The sequence below is a fragment of the Pristis pectinata genome, chromosome 5 (assembly GCF_009764475.1).
Source record: "Pristis pectinata isolate sPriPec2 chromosome 5, sPriPec2.1.pri, whole genome shotgun sequence".
NCBI classification, from domain to species: Eukaryota; Metazoa; Chordata; class Chondrichthyes; order Rhinopristiformes; family Pristidae; genus Pristis; species Pristis pectinata.
Window position 1 is genome coordinate 60,502,719 of NC_067409.1, and position 19,150 is coordinate 60,521,868.

The following is a 19,150-nucleotide window of genomic DNA, read 5'->3' on the forward strand; positions in this document are numbered from 1 at the left end:
TGCTTAAGGGGCATTTAGGAAGGCACAAACAGGCAAGGCAGAGAAGGATACAGCCTTAACGCAGGCAACTGGGATTAGTGTAGGTGGGCAAAAAAGGTCAGCGTGGACATGGTGGGCCAATGGGCCCATTTTTGTGTTGTACAACTTTATCAGTCTATGGCTTTATGCTTTGCAAAATGTTATCAGACTGCTCAAGGTGCTGAGCCTACAGGAAGACATCAGAACGAGGTGGTTTTGAGGGATCAAAGAAAAGCATCTGAGTAAGAACTCAAAATTATGGAAACATGGAGAGAGTCTGGGAATGAATTTCATTGAGTAAGGGCAAGCCTATCATGGATGTGCCTGCCAATGGTGAATTGATTAAAGTCTGGGCATTCTGGTGAATTGTATTGGTCACATCCTAACAAAAGAAGGAATTAGAACATTTAGAAAAGGAAAAAAAATTAGCAAGCAATAAAGAATATTCAAAACTCCAGCAACAAAACATTGAAATCTTGTTTTACACAGCAACTTGCTATACTGTGGAATGCACAATCTGAAAGGGCACTGGAAGCAAGTTCAGTGACAGTTTTCAAAGTGGTATTGGACAAATAGCAGAAAATAAAAATTGGGACCAATTAGAAAGCTCTTTCAAACTGCTGGTATGACAAGATGAATGGCCTTGTACAGCATTACATATTTTTTAAATTTAACTTTGAACAACTTTCTTAAGACAACTTTTATTACTCAAGTACTTAATAGTTCAGAATGTGATATAAAATAATACTCTGATTTAATACAAAAACATGACCAAATAATTTGCCAGGGCCTTGGGCTTTACTGGTACATTTTTTAAAATACAATATACCACTTAATTCTTAAATTGGAAATGATTTAAGAACAAATCTGCTTTCATGGCAACATCACTGTTGGGCAGTATAACATCTATACAAATTCCCAATCATCTCATGAACAAAAACTAATAAACACATTAGTTTTAAAGTTTTGCCTTGCAGAAGGTGAAGTATTTTTCAGCTTAATTCCTCATTGCACTGTTGTTAGAAAAATATGAACAGTATTACTATTGCTAGTAACTGCGTGAGGAGTTCAAATGTATTCATGTACTTCCAGATATAACCAGGAGGTGGGAGCATTCCTTTATAGTCTGGCAGCAACTACTTGCAGGTAGACATGGTTGAAAATAGGGTAGGACTGGTAATTCACACATCCCAAGTATAGAAACTTTAGGTATGACAGGGGTGTGGGGATGGAGGGTGATTGCAATATTGATTACGGAATCCATTACCGCAGCAATGAAGACATATATTCTAGAAGGTTCTTCAAATCAGGTAAGATGTACAGAGTTTAGGACCAAAAAGGGTGCAATCACTTTGCTGGGGATGTAAGACTGTCAGCAGGAGATAGAGGAGCAGATATATAGACAAATTACAGAGAGATTTAAGAGTAATAAGGTCATAGTAGAAGGGGATTTCAACTTCTTCAATATTAACTGGGATCACCCTAGAGTGAGCCAGTACCAAGGTAATCCCACTTGAGATTCCCTAGTCTTAGGGAATCTTAGGGAATGTAGCTAGGCAAGTGGTTGAAGTGTCAGTGGGAAAAAATTTTGGGGACAGAGACCATAACTCTGTAAGTTTCAGGATAATTATGGAAAGGGATAAGGATGATTAGGAAATTAAGGTAGATAAGGGGGTGAAGAAGGCACATGGGAAACTTGCCTTCATTAACCAGGGTGTAAAATAGGGCAGGGCAGTTACGGTATGACTTTATAAAACATTGGTTTGCTACAGATGGAGTATTGTGTTCTGTTCTGGTCTTCAAAAAATAAGAAGGATGTGATTGCACAGGAGAAGGTGCAAAGAAGAGGTCAAAGATGTAAAAGCAAAATAATTTTTCAAAAAAATCTCAAACATATACATTTTGGAGGAATATGACTCTATGCTACCTATAAATGCCAAAGAAGTTGTTTTGCTGGAACTGGCATTTGCCACACTGAAATGGACAAATCCTGACATTTTGTGGTGAGTTTAGCACATAATCTATACAATAAATACTGGTACTTGATAGGTCTGAAAGGGGAGCCGAATAATGAGGTGCCATTTTTGCACATTTTAGAGATTGCACTTTGAATAGTAATTTCTGGATTTTCAAGTTTAACTGTGCACCTAAAGTTCTCCTAAAGTTGCAGTTGGTCTTGTTGTTATTTTTGTTGTAAATTCTGGTCCTGAGGATTAAAAGTTAAACTTTTAATATGGAGGCTAATAAACTCCTAGCATAGGTTGGTTACTAGGGCAATTGCAATGCTCAACAAACATGTTCTAAACACTTGGCTATACTGTTGCTGAGTAAAGAGACAGAGGTGTGAAGGGTAAGAAGATGGACAGGAAGTCACTGGATAATAAAAAAGGCTTAGTACAATGCTTTTTCTGAAAAATCCTTAGTCCTGAAGTTTCACAATGGCTTAGTCCAAAATTTGCAGAAAAAAATTTCCTTTCTGCATTTCTAGTACAGGGATTAACTAATTTATTTAAATGTTACTGAACAATTTGTATTAAAATAATGGAGACGAATTTCCAACAGATAAAGTGTTCCTCAAACATGTAATAAAATTCCAAAATATCAATTACATTAACACTTCTATCATGGAACAAAAGAGTATTAAAACTAGATTGAACTGCTGCTTAATTTCAAAGTGAAAACTGATATTGAATAAGAAATGGGGAAAAAAATCACTGCTTCCTACACAGAGTGAAATTAGAAACACTTTGCACTGAGACAAATTTAGAACGCAATTTTAGATTGGGAATGAAGCACCTTCAATAGATGCCCAAAGCAGGTGATAATGGATCAGCAGCTTGGTGCATACCCAGAAATTTTTTTTCTTACTTGTGACTGCTTTTGCAGATCCATAGGTTTTGAATCTGTGGAAATTCTGATCTGAAAAATTCATTGTGAGCTTGCTTGTATCTTTGTAGGTTGCACAATGTATCAGTTGTACCCACCTGTACATGAGCGGGTTTCCAGTGTCTGCTCAGGACACAGGTGCTCGTTTTCTATTGCTTGGATGATCACTGCCTTAGTTCGTACCTGTACTCCACCATAACCGAGATCTTGGTTATTCACACAGGTTAGCTGACAAGAACTCCACACAGACCATTCTGTCAGGTAACAGTCACCTGCAAAAATTAAGTAAAATATATTAGTTCAGAAATTCAATTACATTGTAACAATTATATCAGTGCTATGCGACTGAAAATTTTGTGAAATATGAGAACAACCATTTCTGAGTTGTTTTGCATCAGTCTAGATATTCAGCTGGGAGCTAGTCACTTAATGGATCAAGAGTATTACCAAGAAAATTAGTCAATGTTACTCCAGCAATAGCCATCATCTTTTCATTACACAGCATCTTCCTGGGACCCCACTGCATTAAATTCCTGACCTACCTTCTGCCCTTTGGTACTAGCCACACACCAATCACATCCCATGAACAGACAGGTTCTGACCAGCTGAGACCCTGATTTTTAAATGGCCTTAATGCTCTTATCCTCCTATCCACCTCTGCCCAGACGTCCATCTTGACTGTTTTCCTGACCTATACCACCAACCTCCATCCTGATGCAATAAATCACCTCTCCCTCCACCACCCCCTCCCCCACCCCCACACCTAATTCCTCCCCGATACAACTTGAAATCAGCCTCTGTCTGCCGGCCTTCCTTCCCCATAGGCCCTCCGGATCGTATCCAGCCTTAAACCTAGAAGCAAATTTTCCTCTGTCTCTTCTGCTGTGATGACAGAGTTTGCAGTGGTAAGCCACAAATGAAGTGATTGTTGGCATGCTGTGTACAGTTCGCCAGTGCACTACAATATCTAGCCTTTGTTCTACTTTTGTCCCCTCAAAATTTCTTTGATATTTCATGTCTTGTTGCAACATTCCTACTGTGAGAACCACCTGATTCTCCTCAGACTCTGACAACATCCGTATGGCTGCAGGAATCCTGCTGGGATCCTAGCTTGTGCCACAATAACCCAAAAGCAGAAAATGGGTTAGGACTGATACAGAGTAGGAATGATTGAAGGGATTCCAGATTCCACCACAATGAGGTCAATGATTATCTACTAATACATGAATGCCCGGTACTTTATTTATTTTAGATCATTGTATAAAATAAGTTGCATCAAAGAAACAAAGTGAATCTCATCATAATCAGTACTTTGTATATATACACTGCTGTGAAATATAGCAGGTTAATGATTTGAAAATAGTTTATGTCGCCTAATGTTAATTTAATTGAGATTGAGGGAAATACATTTGTATAAGACATGGCATTTCAATTCCATTAACTAGGAAATGCTATCATCACATTCCTGGGCATGCTCTGATATAAATAGACAACAGTGTCAGTCTACTGCCTTAACAATAAGACATTTAGAACGCCTGAGGAAGATGAACACCTAAACTCAAAAATATGACAAACCAGAATTCAGAACTGTCCCTGTGCTCCTTACTAAAGAGTGATATATTTAGCAGACCTGCCAACCTTACTGGCTGCAACTGAGACTGGCTGCTTGGGTCTGATTTACAGACAGCCCTTTGCTCTGGACTCACTCCCTGAACCGGGCCTGTTGACAGAACCTGCTGTTTGGGAAAAGCAGCTGTATTCAGAAAGTATTAAGTATAAGATATAGTAGCCATCAATACAAAGATAAACCAGCCTACAAACTGTTCAAATGTAATAATAATTAATCTTGAGTTTAGAAAGATAGCAGCAGAAACACACATAGCACTATCTGTGAAGAGAACAGGCTACCAGCTCACAATGGGAGGCCACTTAAGAGATATGCTTTAGAAGCTGACATGACCACTGGACATTTTGTATGCATTGGCCAAATCTACAGGCAATAGAATCAGTTAATTGGCCTGCATCAAGCCAGGCATCAGATATCTTCAGCTAGAATGTTTTGCACTTTTTCAACAGAGATCAAGGAAGGTTCCAGACTGGTTATTTTACCACTTACCACATGATACATGGCCATAGGCATATTTGTTTTATCAATCAATAGTTCAGGCAGTTGTGCACCTAGAGAGTCAGCCCTCACAATACTGTGATAAAAGAAGTATATTTTGAGTGTCTGATGTGTTTTGAGTTCAGAGAGATTCTATATGAGAGTCTCCCACCAGTGTGTCCAGCTCCAGTCTCCATGTGGCCTGTACAAAATCACAATACTTGCCACCTGCAACAACCACATTCTTGTTGCCCTGCCCACTTGCAAGTCCATTTTTCAGATGGGTTGATCTCCTGCTGTGTGCAAATGCCTGCCAAGATGGAGCAAGCTCTGATTGGCAAGTAGGTTTTGGGCATCAAACCTTGAGGTACCACCCCTGGAATGCATCAACAGGCTTTGACATCTTGCCAGCTTTTATACATTTATTAATTATGCAAAGAGATTTATTCGACTTAAAAAAGGTAAATTATTTTTAAAAATCAAAAATAAAATTGTTTAAAGGCAGATTAAAGCACAAAAATAACTAAGGATGTTAAAATAAGGTAAGAACTTAACATTCTTTCCAGGATTGACAACTCTATTCAAATGAATATTATCTTCATTTGTATGTCAGTCCCTGGAATAAAGAAGAGGTCTGGATGTGCTTCACATCCAGACCCTCTCCTCAGGATGTCACTGTTCTCTTGGGCTGTAAGGTAAGTCCAGGAATTTGATGTCCAGCACTTGGGACTTCTTTTCTTTTTACCTCACATGAGTGGAAGTCTGAGACGTGCTGAGGTGTGAATGGATGGTAGCCTGTGTTTCCCTGTGGAGCTGCTGACTATTAGCTAACACGATTTGGGCCACTATAATAATAGCTCTCATGAAGAGTTAAAAGACTGGCATTCAACATCAAGAAATAATTCTTTTCTAAATTGTGGATATTTAACTTTCACTGTCCAATACCATTTGAACCACATCTTATATCCATCAGAAAAATAATTATGTATGTTTACTAACTCTATTTTTATCAAGTAATTTTATAGTTTCACAAGGACTCCAAAAAAGCAGTGCAAAATCTGCACAGAAAATAGCACAAATATATATTTTTAATGTAGTAATATGTATAAATAATAAATATTAAACTTTGATTCTGCTGACAAGTAAAGCAATGCACACTGAAGAGACATTAAGAAAATAATGCATGGTACATTACTTCAGAAACGAATCAATGAAACTACACATCACTGTGATTTTAGAATAGTTTCCATTCATAGCATTTACTCTAAAACTTTAAATTAGACTGCCAGTAATTTCTCTCGCATTTACACCTACTTTCTCTTTAGCAAGATTTGAAAAGTTGTGCACTGCATTGTTTGTTTAATAAGATTCTCTATTCAAATATTGAATGGTCCGATACAGCTTGAGAATTTTTTAACTTCATTACCAAGTGATTAACATTCCCTGTCTAAGTCTGGATGCACAAGTAAATGAACATGTGCTGAGTTTCTGTATCTATGTGTCAAACTATTTAAAAAATAAACAAGTTAGCGATTCAGTTATTAAAATATTGCTGACCAAACTTTAATATAAAGCAAAAAACAAACTGCTGGAGGAACTCAGCGGGTCAGGCAGTGTCTGTGGAGGCAATGGGATGGTTGACGTTTTAGGTCAGGACTGACCCACTGAGTTCTTCGAGCACTTTATTTTTTGCTTAATATAAATGAATTAGTCAGTGAATTAAAAATAGCACAGAGAAAATTAACATCCCAAACATGCTCCAGTATTATTGACATTATGTGATGTACAAAGACAAACTTTCCTATGAAATTACTGGATATTTTTATAATCAGGAGTAAAGAAAAATAAACTCAGTTGTGGATATATGACAATTGTCCCTGAATGTGATCATTATGGTACATCAGGTACTCTCTGACAAGGCCGAACAAGTTGTTCTGCATTCAGCAAATCGAGTAGAATTAAAATGTTGGACTCCCAGCAGCTTTGAGAATTTTGGGCATATATATCAGTGAGCTTAAACTCTTGAAATACACTCCCAACTAATGAATCTTTGAGCCAGGAATGCAAGTTATAAAATTTACTTCTATGCAGAAATGCCTCCTCCTCTACTTTTCAACATTGTATAATTTCTGTCAGGGGCCTAAAAATAGTCCCAGAAGCTCCGATACCTGGACATGGAACAGCACAGGATGCTTGCAGAACAATCTGTTTGTCTCCATTCACTGCAGGTTCCAGGTCACCACATAACTCGTCATCCACAATCTTGCCAGAATCCTCACTGGATCCATCAAACACAACGCATGACATGTTTCGAAATTTCATCCCATTTCCACACTGAGCATCCTTTAACAAGATGAATAAATAATTGTGATTTTACTGAAAGTCAATGTGACAGCCTTGGTTATACATTATGGAAGCTATTTTTAGAGGGTGAACATGCAGAGGACACAAACATTGGCTGGCAAAACTCTTAAAAGTTCAGAGGAGTTGAGAATCTTAGGAGTTCTGGCACAGAGATCTATTAGAGTAAAGCTGATAACAAAATTAAGAAAAGGAGATCTTTGGTTTAATAAGTAGGCAAAAACTATATTGAGTGTTTTATTTTTTTGAAAGATGGGATGACATTGGAAGCTGTGTAACAGATATATATTAAGTAATATTAATAATAGCCTTTAAATATGAGGCTAAATGGAAGAAAGTGGGCCCCCATTCATTAGAACAAAGGTTAAGAGTAGATCTGCGTTCAAAATTATGGATGGTTCTGTTAAGTTAAAAAACAGAATAATTAAAGTAATACATCAGTAATCCGAGTGCACTAATTTGAGATTTGAATTTCATGTAGTGTTGTGTCAGGAAACAAACTGTCCTGGAGATGATGGTGCAAACTGAATCATTAATGGCTTTAAGATAGAAGCTGGCAAATGTTTGAAAAAAAAAGATTCATGGACATGAATGGAAATTAAATGAAAAGTTCTTTTATTTGGTGTAAAATTCTTGATGATTTTTATGAAATTTATCCATAGCTGCTGGAAATACTTCATGGAACAGCATGTGTATCAATCTGTTCCTTCCTCCTGCCAAGCCCCGAGTCACATGCAGAATGATCCAACAGGAAATTTTTGTTGCATTACAGTAGGGAGATAGTTAACTGGCTTCTCAGTATGAAGCAGATTTACCTCCAGATTGCCCAGATTGTCAGGGTCAGGAGAACTACTGAGCAATTATGGGTACCCTTGAGTCTTTTCTATCACCTTGCAAAGATTGTGTTGGAATTGCAGCCGAGATTTATGTGCTTAATTTCCTATGGTGGACTTTGAACCTGGATTTTTGCCCTCAAAATGAGGGAAGTACAAAATGAACCTTGGCTGACATCTTAATGGTTTTGAAAATGCTGGGGAAGGAAGTGGTAGGATCAGCAATGACTCTTTCTGTTGCCACACTGGTTTTATTAGGAAGGCACCTTTGAAGCTGCCTGTTGTGAACATAAGCTCCTTCTCATTTCTGGAAAGGACCAACTGCTATCTCAATTATTCTCTGTCTCCCTGACTTGAACATCGAGCGCTCTTCATTACACAGCAACTCTGTCACTGTGCACTCCCCATCTTAATGCACAGAAGTGTTTAACTACATATATAATTTATCACTCACACCTATCATTATTGCAGTACACAAGCTGTATCAATCGGGCCCTGAAAAAGTCTGTACACCATTCAGATAAGTATAAGTAAAATGAGAAAAAAACATTTAGGCCAACCTTAGTCAAAAGTGACTTGTCGGAAAGAATAGCATTGATCTAATTTTACTCAATTAATCTTGTTTAGATTTACGTGTTTTTGTGAATATTTTTAGAGTATCACACTAAAATGAATGGGAAAAAAGCTTTCTAGTGTGGTGATCAGACTACAATAAAACAAACTTTTCAGCACTGCTTGAGTTACAGAAGCAAACCCTGGTATACAAAGGTGATGTGGCTCACAAAGCTCACCAGGGTAACCATCTTCCTCTGCCCCCAACAGCTAATTCTCAAAGACATACCCTCAAGTCCTTTTTTTCCATCCTTCTTCCCCTCCCCTCCAACCCCCCCATCTGTGTTCACAGATCCACTCTCTGGCAGCTCTAAAGTCCCATATAATTTACCACTCCAACTTTAAAGAAGTGAGAAGCAAGAATGAAGGCAGCAGGAAACTACAGGGTGAAAAAAATAAAAGTAAGGTTTAGAGAGCAGAAAAATCAAAGGGAAGAGTGACAATAAAATGGAAACACCACCCATAACACCTGTAAGGAAACGACAGATTATTCCAACTTTCTACAATCACCAAAAAATGAGGGATGAGCTAATCCGAAAACAGAAACAATTATTTGATTTATTTATCCTGGAAATCAATGAATGAGATTGTTTTTATTTTATTGACAACATACAGAAGAGTGTTGACCTAGGTTAATATACCTCCACTTTACACTGGCCCCATTCACTGTACTGCCAGCGATAGCAAGGCCGGATTAGGCATGGTTTGGACTGTTCCAACTGCATGATGCACGGTCTCCCATCTCCCTGGAATGGCTGAATCAATTTCCTCTTTCGCATCGTTACTCCTATATAAAAAAGATGCACATATCACATTTTCTTGATTATAAGAACTTAATTTTCTCCTCCTTCATAATTCTATAAAATCTGCAGTTAAAAGGATACAATGAAATTCAATTCCTAAACTATATTTCAGTGAATTTAATGGTTTTCTACATAAATAATAAGTTAAAGATACAGATTTTTAGATATTACAATGTTCTCTGTTCCATATAGCATTTAAAATATTTTTCCTTGTCATGCAGATGGGTATTTGGGAGCAATTAATAGATTGCATTCTGAGCATTTCAACTTTTCAACTGTGAAAGCAATGCTTGTCAAATTCTCATATCTGCGAATTTACGTAATATATATAGTACATAAAGTATATGCTTATGTACATGCATATATAATGCATACACCAGACATATGTTCATACCTACATATTCTACATATGTAAGTATATTGGAATCTCTTGGATTCATCTATTGTAGATTTAGGACCTTTTGAACTGAAGGTGGCTCTGCAATATGCTACAATAAAGCTAACTGACCTATCACATTACGGTTATCACTCTTCATTGGTATTGTATCCTGGCCCTGAAAGTCAGCATTACGGACACACAATGTTAGAATAGGAAATTTCCATTTACTTTTAGAGTTAAAGATACTGCACACTAAGATAGAAGACTATTGTGAATAGAGCTGGAAAAAACTGAGTTACCATTTCTACTTGAAAGTGAAATGACATGCAGCTACTGCTTACAACTATGACCAGTGCAATCCCACAAGGATTCACAGTATAGAATTGTCCCATTGGGATGCTGTTGACTGGAACACTCTGAGGTGCAGAAATATATGCTGAGGGACACAATGAAGCTATGGGGAAAGATCAGTGGACACTGATGGGCAGGAGCCTGTTTGGAAATGAAACACTATTGATATGTCGGCGCATTGTAAATATTGTAGGCGAATATATTGAAACGCTAGGTATAGTGAATGAAGATAATGCCATGTCCCAATTGTCAAACTTTATATTTTATAAGTCTATTTTTAGAAATAAATTATAAATGACTGTGTGTTTGCCAGGAACGTGTAAAAAGGTATGCAGTGTCAAGGTTCATCCTGAACAGCTGTTTAATACAGGCTTCTGTCCTCCATGGGCTGTTCCTAGGAGCTCATACTGAGACACATATTGTTCTGAAAGATCATCAACTCGGCGAAAGATGCTCTTTGGTCTGCCTGAAACTTGTTGTTTTCCTGTTCATGGAGCTCTCTGCAACCGAATACCACTGACTGATAGATTCCAAGGTGCAGGACTATGTGCTAAGGGACACACAGAAGTTTGGTGCAGTCACTGCAAAGTAAATAACTCTTCTCAAGAGGTCGGTGGAAATCTGAACCTCTTTTATGCTAGTGGCAATTGAACCTAGATTAACTATTAACTTTAAATCTAAGATTGATGGACTTTTGATAACATATTATGGAGATGAGGCGGGTGTGTGGATTACCATTAGAGATCAGCATGATTTCATTGAATGGAGAAATGAGCTCAAGGGACTAGCTTGGCCTGCAACTATTCCTATCATTGTTCCTATATACAATTTCAATTCACCCTTCCTAAGCAGCTACTACTGCTTGGCTGATTATGCATACTAAATGTTGGAATAAATCATAAGTATTATTGTTAAAATGTTCCTGAATGTGAAGTTAAACTCTTACATGAAAACACAAAATGCTAGAAACACTCAACAGGTCAGGCATCATCGAGAAAGAGAAATGGGTCCTTGACCTAAAATGTTAACTCTGATTCTCTTTCCACAAATGCTGCCTAACCAGCTGAGTGTATCAGTAGTTTTTGTTTATATTTCAGATTTTTGGCATCAGCAGTTATTTTTGATTTTCATTTCTTAAACTTTTACACACTGAGTTGAAATGAATTGCATTAATATTGGTACGCACCTCCAAGACCACATGACTGAGAACAATCAGACCAGGGTGACCAGTCAGAAAAAAGACAATTCACCGGACATTCCACAGTACATGATGCATTCATTTGCCATGACTTTTCCAAACCCAGCTGTCAACAGAAGCAAAGGACACTTTCAAACAGCAATTGTTGTTAAGCTAGTTGTTAATTTAGGACTAATAAAAAGATAGCCACACCAGAGAATAAGCCTTTTGATTTTCTTTGAAATTTTCAACCCAGAACTGTGCTTATGTATTAGCAAAATGATCACCTAGGCACAACTAAGCTCAGAAATTTCGTCAGGTTATAAAGTTAACCCACCAAATTCTCTTTCATTTTTGATAAAATTATATAGGTTCTTTTTCAGGCCGACTTTCCCACCTGCCTAATGTTACACTTTCTAACAATTGCCCCCACATTATCTGTTATAAAACATGCTACATGCCTACAAGCAATGATAGGATGCAAGTAGCTGGCACATTTGTTAAATGCTGCTTTTAAATCAGCTTTTCATCTACTAGGATGCTTCCTGCTACCGGATTACATGCATCATTAAGCTGCATTTTACTACAGGAAGTCTACTGTAAGGAGAAAGGACACTAAGCCCTCAGAAATAACTGTACAGTCAAATCTGCAAACTTCTCTTTACCTTTCCATGATACAAGAAAAACAAGAAATTGCATCATTTATGCCATACTTTGTAGGCAAGGAATCAGACTGAAAACTTGGGAACAGAGGTTAGATGGATGTAGCAGGCCTGCAGAGCTTAGATTTGTTTCATTGGTTGAGGGGTTGCTTAGCTCTGTCTATTGCATGCTGTTCACAGTCTGCCCCATTGAGCAAGGTGGTAGTGTTACACAACATGATGAAGTGTATTTCCACTATGAAGATGGGATTTCATTTTCACAAGGGCTGTGTGGTGGTCAGCCCCACCAATACTGTTATAGACAGATGCATCTACAACAGGTAGATTAGTGAGGATGAGAACCAGTAGGTTTCTCTCTCTTGTGGGGCCCCTTACCACCTGCCATAGACCCAATCTAGCAGCAATGTCCTTCAGCACTTGGCCAGGCCAGCTCACTCAGTAGTGGTGCTACCAAGCTACTCTTGGTGATGAACATTGAAGTTCCTCACCCAGAGTGGGGGACTTTGCCACTCTCAGTGCTTCCTGCAAATGGTGTTCTACATGGAGTATTGATTCACCAGCTGAGAGGGAACAGTAGGTGGTAATCAGCAGAAGGTTTTCTTATCTGAGTTTAACCTGATGTCATGAGGTTTCATGGGATCTGAAGTCAATGTTGAGGACTCCCAGGGCAGTTCTCTCCCAGCTGTATACCACTGTGCTACTGCCTCTCCTGGGAGGACAGGACATACCCAGGGATAGAGATGGTGGTGTCTGGGACATTGACTTTAAGGTATGATTCTGTGAGAATGACTACGTCAGGCTGTTGCTAGACTAGTCTGGGGGACAGCCCTCCCAGATGATGGAGAGGAGGACTTTTCAGGGTTGACAGGCCAGTTTTTGCCATTGCTGTCTCCGTTGCCTGGATTGATTCCAGGTGATCCATCCAGTTTTATTCCCTTATGGTTCTAACAGCTTATTACAAATGTATTGACTGCCAGGCCATTTCAGAGGGCAGTTAAGAGTCAATCACATTGCTGTAGGTTTGGAGTTACATGTAGGCCAGACCAGTTAAGGACGGCAGACTTCCTCCCCTACCGGACATTGGTGAGTCTTTCCCACAATCAACAATGGTTTTCATGGTCATAATTAGACTTTTTAATTCCAAAATTCAAATTTAAATTTATCACCATCTGCCATGGTGGGATTCAAACCCCTCCCCAGGATTTTGCCTTGGATATCTAGATTATTACTCCAGTGATAATACCACTATGCTATCACCTTCCCAAGTGCCTTCCCACCACTTTAGTGGTGCTGGACCAGGAGATTTTCTGAACTATTACATGATATTAATAATCTAATATACTTTAATTAACTTTTTTTTAAGGAGGTTACACAATAGAATAATACATTTTCCAGCCAGCCTGATAAGTTTAAAGGGAGCACGGGAAAAAAGGCTCTGGTACATTTCAAGGAGGTGCAGGAAACAGAAGCAGGTAAGGTTCAAGGGAGCATAGAACTGGAGCCATGGTGGGTTTAAAGGGAGCATGGGAACCAGGGTCCCTGTGAATGAAATGGAGATTGGGAACCAGAGCCCTGGTGCGTGAAAGTGAACATGAAACTCAACCGCATTGTGTGAAAGGAGGTGCAAGAAGTGATGCCCTGGAGTGTGAAAGGAGTGCAGGAACCCATGTCCTGGTGTATGAAAGGGAGCATGGGAATCAGCACCCAGTGAGCCTCATGCTGAACCAAAATTATTTCTGAGTAGCTGGATAATGGATAATCAGAGTGTTAACGTATCAGAAAAATGCGGGTGATTATTCTACAAGGTAAGTGTGAACCTATCCAGATCAATAATTCAGTGTCACTTTAAGCTGGATGCCCATTTTAAGTTATACAATAGCAGGGACATCTTGGAGGCTAAACCTCAGAGTGCCCCAAAATAATACAAGGTATCACTGTGTGATTAGGCCATGCTCTTTGTTTTTGTTGTAAGAAAGCAGTGTTATCAGAGTCCATTTTCTGCACGTCTCAGCAGTGGGTTCAATATCAAGAACAGTTTGACCATTAACACCCCTTCACTGCGAAGAACAGCATTACACTCATGAGTGGGCTCTGTGAATTTTGAGCACAGTCATAGAGCCCTGGTGCAGACAGTGGAAAAAGTGGAGGTGCTTTAGACGAGAAGTCAAGACATAAGGATATGGATGCAGTGCTGCAAATAGTTCAATGACCTCACATGTCTGGAAAGAGTCAGTGGATATACCTTTAAATGTTGTTGTTCACAAATCACATCACTTGCCTCTGCTCATTACATCACACCCATTACCCACTCATCAATCCAAGAAACTTAGTTTTGCTGGACTTTTGAATGTGTGTGGATTTATACTAATGAGCAAAGTAATATTTTTGTAGGTATAAATCAAGTGAAGATCAAATAATGGAGGAAATGTGTTGTGTATTTTTGTTTAAACCCAGTGTAAATCAGTTAAGTGAAAGTTTCATGACAAAATACTACACATCTCTCATGTATAGGAAAGCTTTAGAGAGATATGGACCAAACATGGGTAAATGGGACTCACTTGGATGGGCATCTTGGTCAGCATGGATGCGCCAGGCCAAAGGGTCTGTTTCCATGCTGTATTACTCTATGACTCTAGTAATGACAAAATATTCCAGAAAATTCCTGATTTCTAAATATATCACTTAACGCCAGCTATGTGGTTTCTGATTAATTATTCTTCACACAGAAAATCATTGTCTGAAGCAACTTTTGGTGCATGCAATGAGACAGAGTGAAAAGCTATTTACAATGTCTTTAATATGTCTTTTAATGGCTGATTGAAGAGTAGCATTGGCAAGGTACTTGGGGCAACTGTTGCCAGCCCTCAGGCTTAGGGATTGAGGGAATGCCACAAAAATGTACAAGTGAAAGATCAAAGAAGATTAATGACAAACAAAAGCAATGATCACCCCCAATCATTTTAAATAGTGCATGGGAGTATGAAAATTAAACTGAATCCCTCAACAGCTGTTAAAGGTAGCGAATTGCAATAAGCAAAATCTGTCCTTCCACATGTCATTCTAAACAGCACCAGGAAATGGCATTGAAAGCTTGACATTTACCACTTTGTGTGTCTATTGATTGGTTTCTTTTCACATCTGTTTAGTAGAGTGTGAACAGCGAATGTGGATATTCATGCCCATGTAAAAAAGCTAGATCAGTAAAGTTGATGTCATTTGTTCTTTGAAGGTTTAGTTTCATTCCGTAATTCAAAATGAAATACTTTCTAATAGTATAGCATTTATCTTTCCACTATTCCTCCAGATTAAGCTAATAAACCTCAATCTGTCTTTTTTTTTTACTGGCAGATAAATGCTATTAGTGAATTGGTAAGAATATTCTGTATCGTGTTTAACAGTTTAACAGGATCAGAGTTTGTTATTCAATTTTTTTTAACACGCATCTTACATCTTTTTCTTTCCTCTTCAAATATCAAACAATTTCTATTCAGTCATGATCTGAACAACCAAAAATCCACCCTCATTTCCCACTTTATATTTTTACATTAGCCTGCATTACTGCAGTCTTGTTGACTATTCCTTTTATGCAGTAATCAAAGGATTCATTTGTGTTCTCATAGGCAAACAGATAATAAGTGGCAAGGGGGGGAAAAGGTTGGTGAAGGTACTACAAAGAATAGTACAGACAGAAACAATCTCAAGATAGTCGACATAAGAAATACATTCCTTTCTGTTGATGATTTTCTCAGTATTTTTTAAAGGACCCCCTGTGGAAGAGAATGCTATTGTTTACAGAAGGTAGGCTAATCTACATTTTTATAGACAAATAAGGTGGTGGTATTACAGCAACCTGACAAGCTCTGATCTACTGTTTCTTCTGAACATCTTAGGAAACAATTCTCATTTCATTCACTTTACAGATGAAAACCTGAGTGAGATTTTGAATGCAAGCTCTTTCAGCTCCAAATTTGGTCCTCAACCAAATGAATTTTGACCCTCCGTCTAAAAAGAGATCCCTATGTGCTCATTATTATGGAAAGGCATGCACATAGGCTTTTGTCTGTGCTGCACTTAATCAGGTGCTTAAGCTTTTCCTTGTAGCAGCCTAGTTCTGATTTTTTGATCTACCTCCCTATCTCCCCCCCTCTAATCCCTTGACTCTCTCATTTTCTTAGAAGATATTGCTCATACCTAGAAATCAATGTGCAGCAGCCGAGAAATACAGAAACACAGGAAATGTTCAGACCAAACCGCTTAAACACTGGAAATGACTTAAATTGAATGGAAGCCAGTTTGTTTGAGAGAGCATTGTGCAGAAAACCCACAGACAGTGATCTGAGTGGAATGGGAGAAAAAAAATTGTAGGGGTTGTGGGAGTTAGGAGATTGTGGACTGGGCTTGATGCAATGCAGCAGTGAAGTTTGGGTGGGTGGGGGATTGGGGATGAAGGGAGGCATGGGATGAATTGGATCAAAAGCTGGGTTCACAAGCAGTACTTAAAAAGAATTTACCTAATGCAACTGGCTTTTCCTGCTTTCCTTTAGCTGCTTGACTTCTTGAATCCTGAAAAATCTAGTCTGTGGCTGCTAAATCCAAAAGATTTCTAAAATCTAAGCCATTTGCCCTCTTAACATACATAAATCACTTGCTCTGATTAAACCAGATCTGAGTGTATTGACACCAAGCTGGGTTGGATTTCAGATTCAGGGTGGCACTCACTCCCACCCTTCTTTGAGGATTAAAATCTCCCTCAAATGTGACACCATGCAAACCAAATGTTACTGAAACCCTTTCCACTTGGATGTAGCAAATGACATTTCTTTCTATCTCTGCATGTATGAAAAAGGCAAAACAAATGATATGAAGTCACAAGGGATTGACTGGAGCTTGTCCAAAATAATTTTTAATAGCCTGGAAATGATTGGGAAAAAAACAACTGCATTAGGCAAGTTAATGAAGCATTAGTTTGAACAAAGCTATTATCTTATTAGTTTGCAGCTTCCTCTGGTAGCAACATTTTATACCATAAACATACCTCTTCACAGTACTTGAGATCAACTGACTTGCCATCACTACGAACACAATCCAGCATTCTTGTTTTAATTCCATTCCCGCAAACTGCTTTTTCACTCAACTGACAAGTGCTCCAATCTAGAAAATGGAAGATAATTGGCAGTCTCACAAAATATATTTAACATATAAGACAAAAAGGACGTTATCCTGCCACAGAAACCACTTAAGCAGCTTTAGCACTTTCATGCAGGTAGGTCTGTCATTGGAAGAAATGTTGTATTGTAAAATGCAAATGATAGGATATCACTATCTTGAGGATTCATCACATCAATTTCAGGTATTGGGAAATTGTAATATGAAGATAGATTCGGCAGACTGGGGCTAGACACTCACATTGGTATCGGTTTATTATTGTCACTTGTACCGAGGTAGAGTGAAAAACTTGTCTTGCATACTGATCGTACAGGTCAATTCATTACACAGTGCAGTTACATTGGGTTACTACAGAGTGCATTGATGTAGTACAGGTAAAATAATAACAGTGCAGAGTAAAGTATCACAGCTACAGAGAAAGTGCAGTGCAATAAGGTGCAAGGTCACAACAAGGTAGATCGTGAGGTCATAGTCCATCTCATTGTATAATGGAACCGTTCAATAGTCTTATCACAGTGGGGTAGAAGCTATCCTTAAGTCTGGTGGTACGTGCCCTCAGGCTCCTGTATCTTCTACCTGATGGAAGAGGACAGAAAAGAGAATGACTCGGGTGGGTGGGGTCTTTGATTATGCTGGCTGCTTCACCAAGACAGTGAGAGGTAAAGTCAGAGTCCAAAGAGGGGAGGCTGGTGTCCATGATGCGTTGGGCTGTGTCCACAACTCTCTGCAGTTTCTTGCGGTCCTGGGCAGAGCAGTTGCTCTACCAAGCCGTGATGCACCCAGATAGGATGCTTTCTATGGTGCATCGATAAAAGTTGGTGAGTGTCAAAAATCTCATTGAAAAAATACAACATTTTTATAGGCCTTTACAGGGTAGTTGCAAGGATGAAAAAAATAAACTGCTGGAAGAACTAGATGCAGGTCAAGCAGCATCTGTGGAGGCAAGGGCTTAGTTGACATTTTGGGTCGAGAGTCTTGATGCAGGTTTAATTTTTGCTGAAGATTATAGCATCTGCAGTCCTTTGTGTTTCCGGTTGCAAGGATGATGTCTGCCCTGGCTGAGGTGTCTAGAACCGAAGGCCACCATCTCAAACTAAGGGGGTGGCCATTCATGACAGAGATAAAAAGAAGTTTCAGATGGTAGTGAATCTTTGGAATTCTCTACCCAACAGATCTGTGGGGGTCTCAGTTTCTGAGTATATTCAAGACAGAGATCAACAGATTTTTAGGATATTGGGGGACTCAAGGGATATGAGATTAGCAAAGAAAAGTGCTGCTCAGGTGAAAGATCAGCCATGATCTTATTGAAAGGTGAAGCAGGCACAAGGGGCTGAAAACTCCATTCTTGCTTCAGTTTCTTATATGCTTATGCGGCATGTTGTTCCTACTGCTTCCTCCAAGTAGCCACTTATGGGCTCTGGACATTGTTGGCAAAGTTACCGTTTACCCCTAATTACCCGACCTGAGGTGACAGATAAGTGGCAACCACATTAGTGGGCCAGGAGTCATCTATAGGCCAGGCCAGGGAAGCATGGCAAATTTCAGATGGGACTTTATGATAATCCAGTAGTTTCATGATTATTATTTGTAATTCCAGATTGATTTAATAATTTGAATTTGAAACTGTCATGGTAGGACTTGAATTCATGTCCCTGGATACTTGTTCAGGAAAGTAACCACTACCTCTGCAAGTGATCAGTCTTATAACTATAAGCAGCCTTAGCTTTTAGCACAGGTGCACAGGTCAATGCTACAATAATTCCTTTTGGTCCATTGCAGTGGATGGTGTGCAGGGAAA

The 19,150-nt window shown here is 38.8% G+C and overlaps 1 protein-coding gene across 1 annotated transcript in view; it reads right to left on the reverse strand.

Annotated features, from left to right (window-relative positions):
• Positions 1-19,150, reverse strand: part of thsd7aa (thrombospondin, type I, domain containing 7Aa) — a 299,272-nt gene that overhangs the window by 15,821 nt on the left and 264,301 nt on the right. Inside the window, exons 19-23 of the mRNA XM_052016677.1 lie at positions 17,222-17,337; positions 11,534-11,651; positions 9,456-9,601; positions 7,177-7,351; positions 3,003-3,176 (exon numbers count right to left, since the gene is read on the reverse strand). Of these exons, the coding sequence (XP_051872637.1) occupies positions 3,003-3,176; positions 7,177-7,351; positions 9,456-9,601; positions 11,534-11,651; positions 17,222-17,337 (729 nt within the window). The remainder of the gene's footprint in view (positions 1-3,002; positions 3,177-7,176; positions 7,352-9,455; positions 9,602-11,533; positions 11,652-17,221; positions 17,338-19,150) is intronic.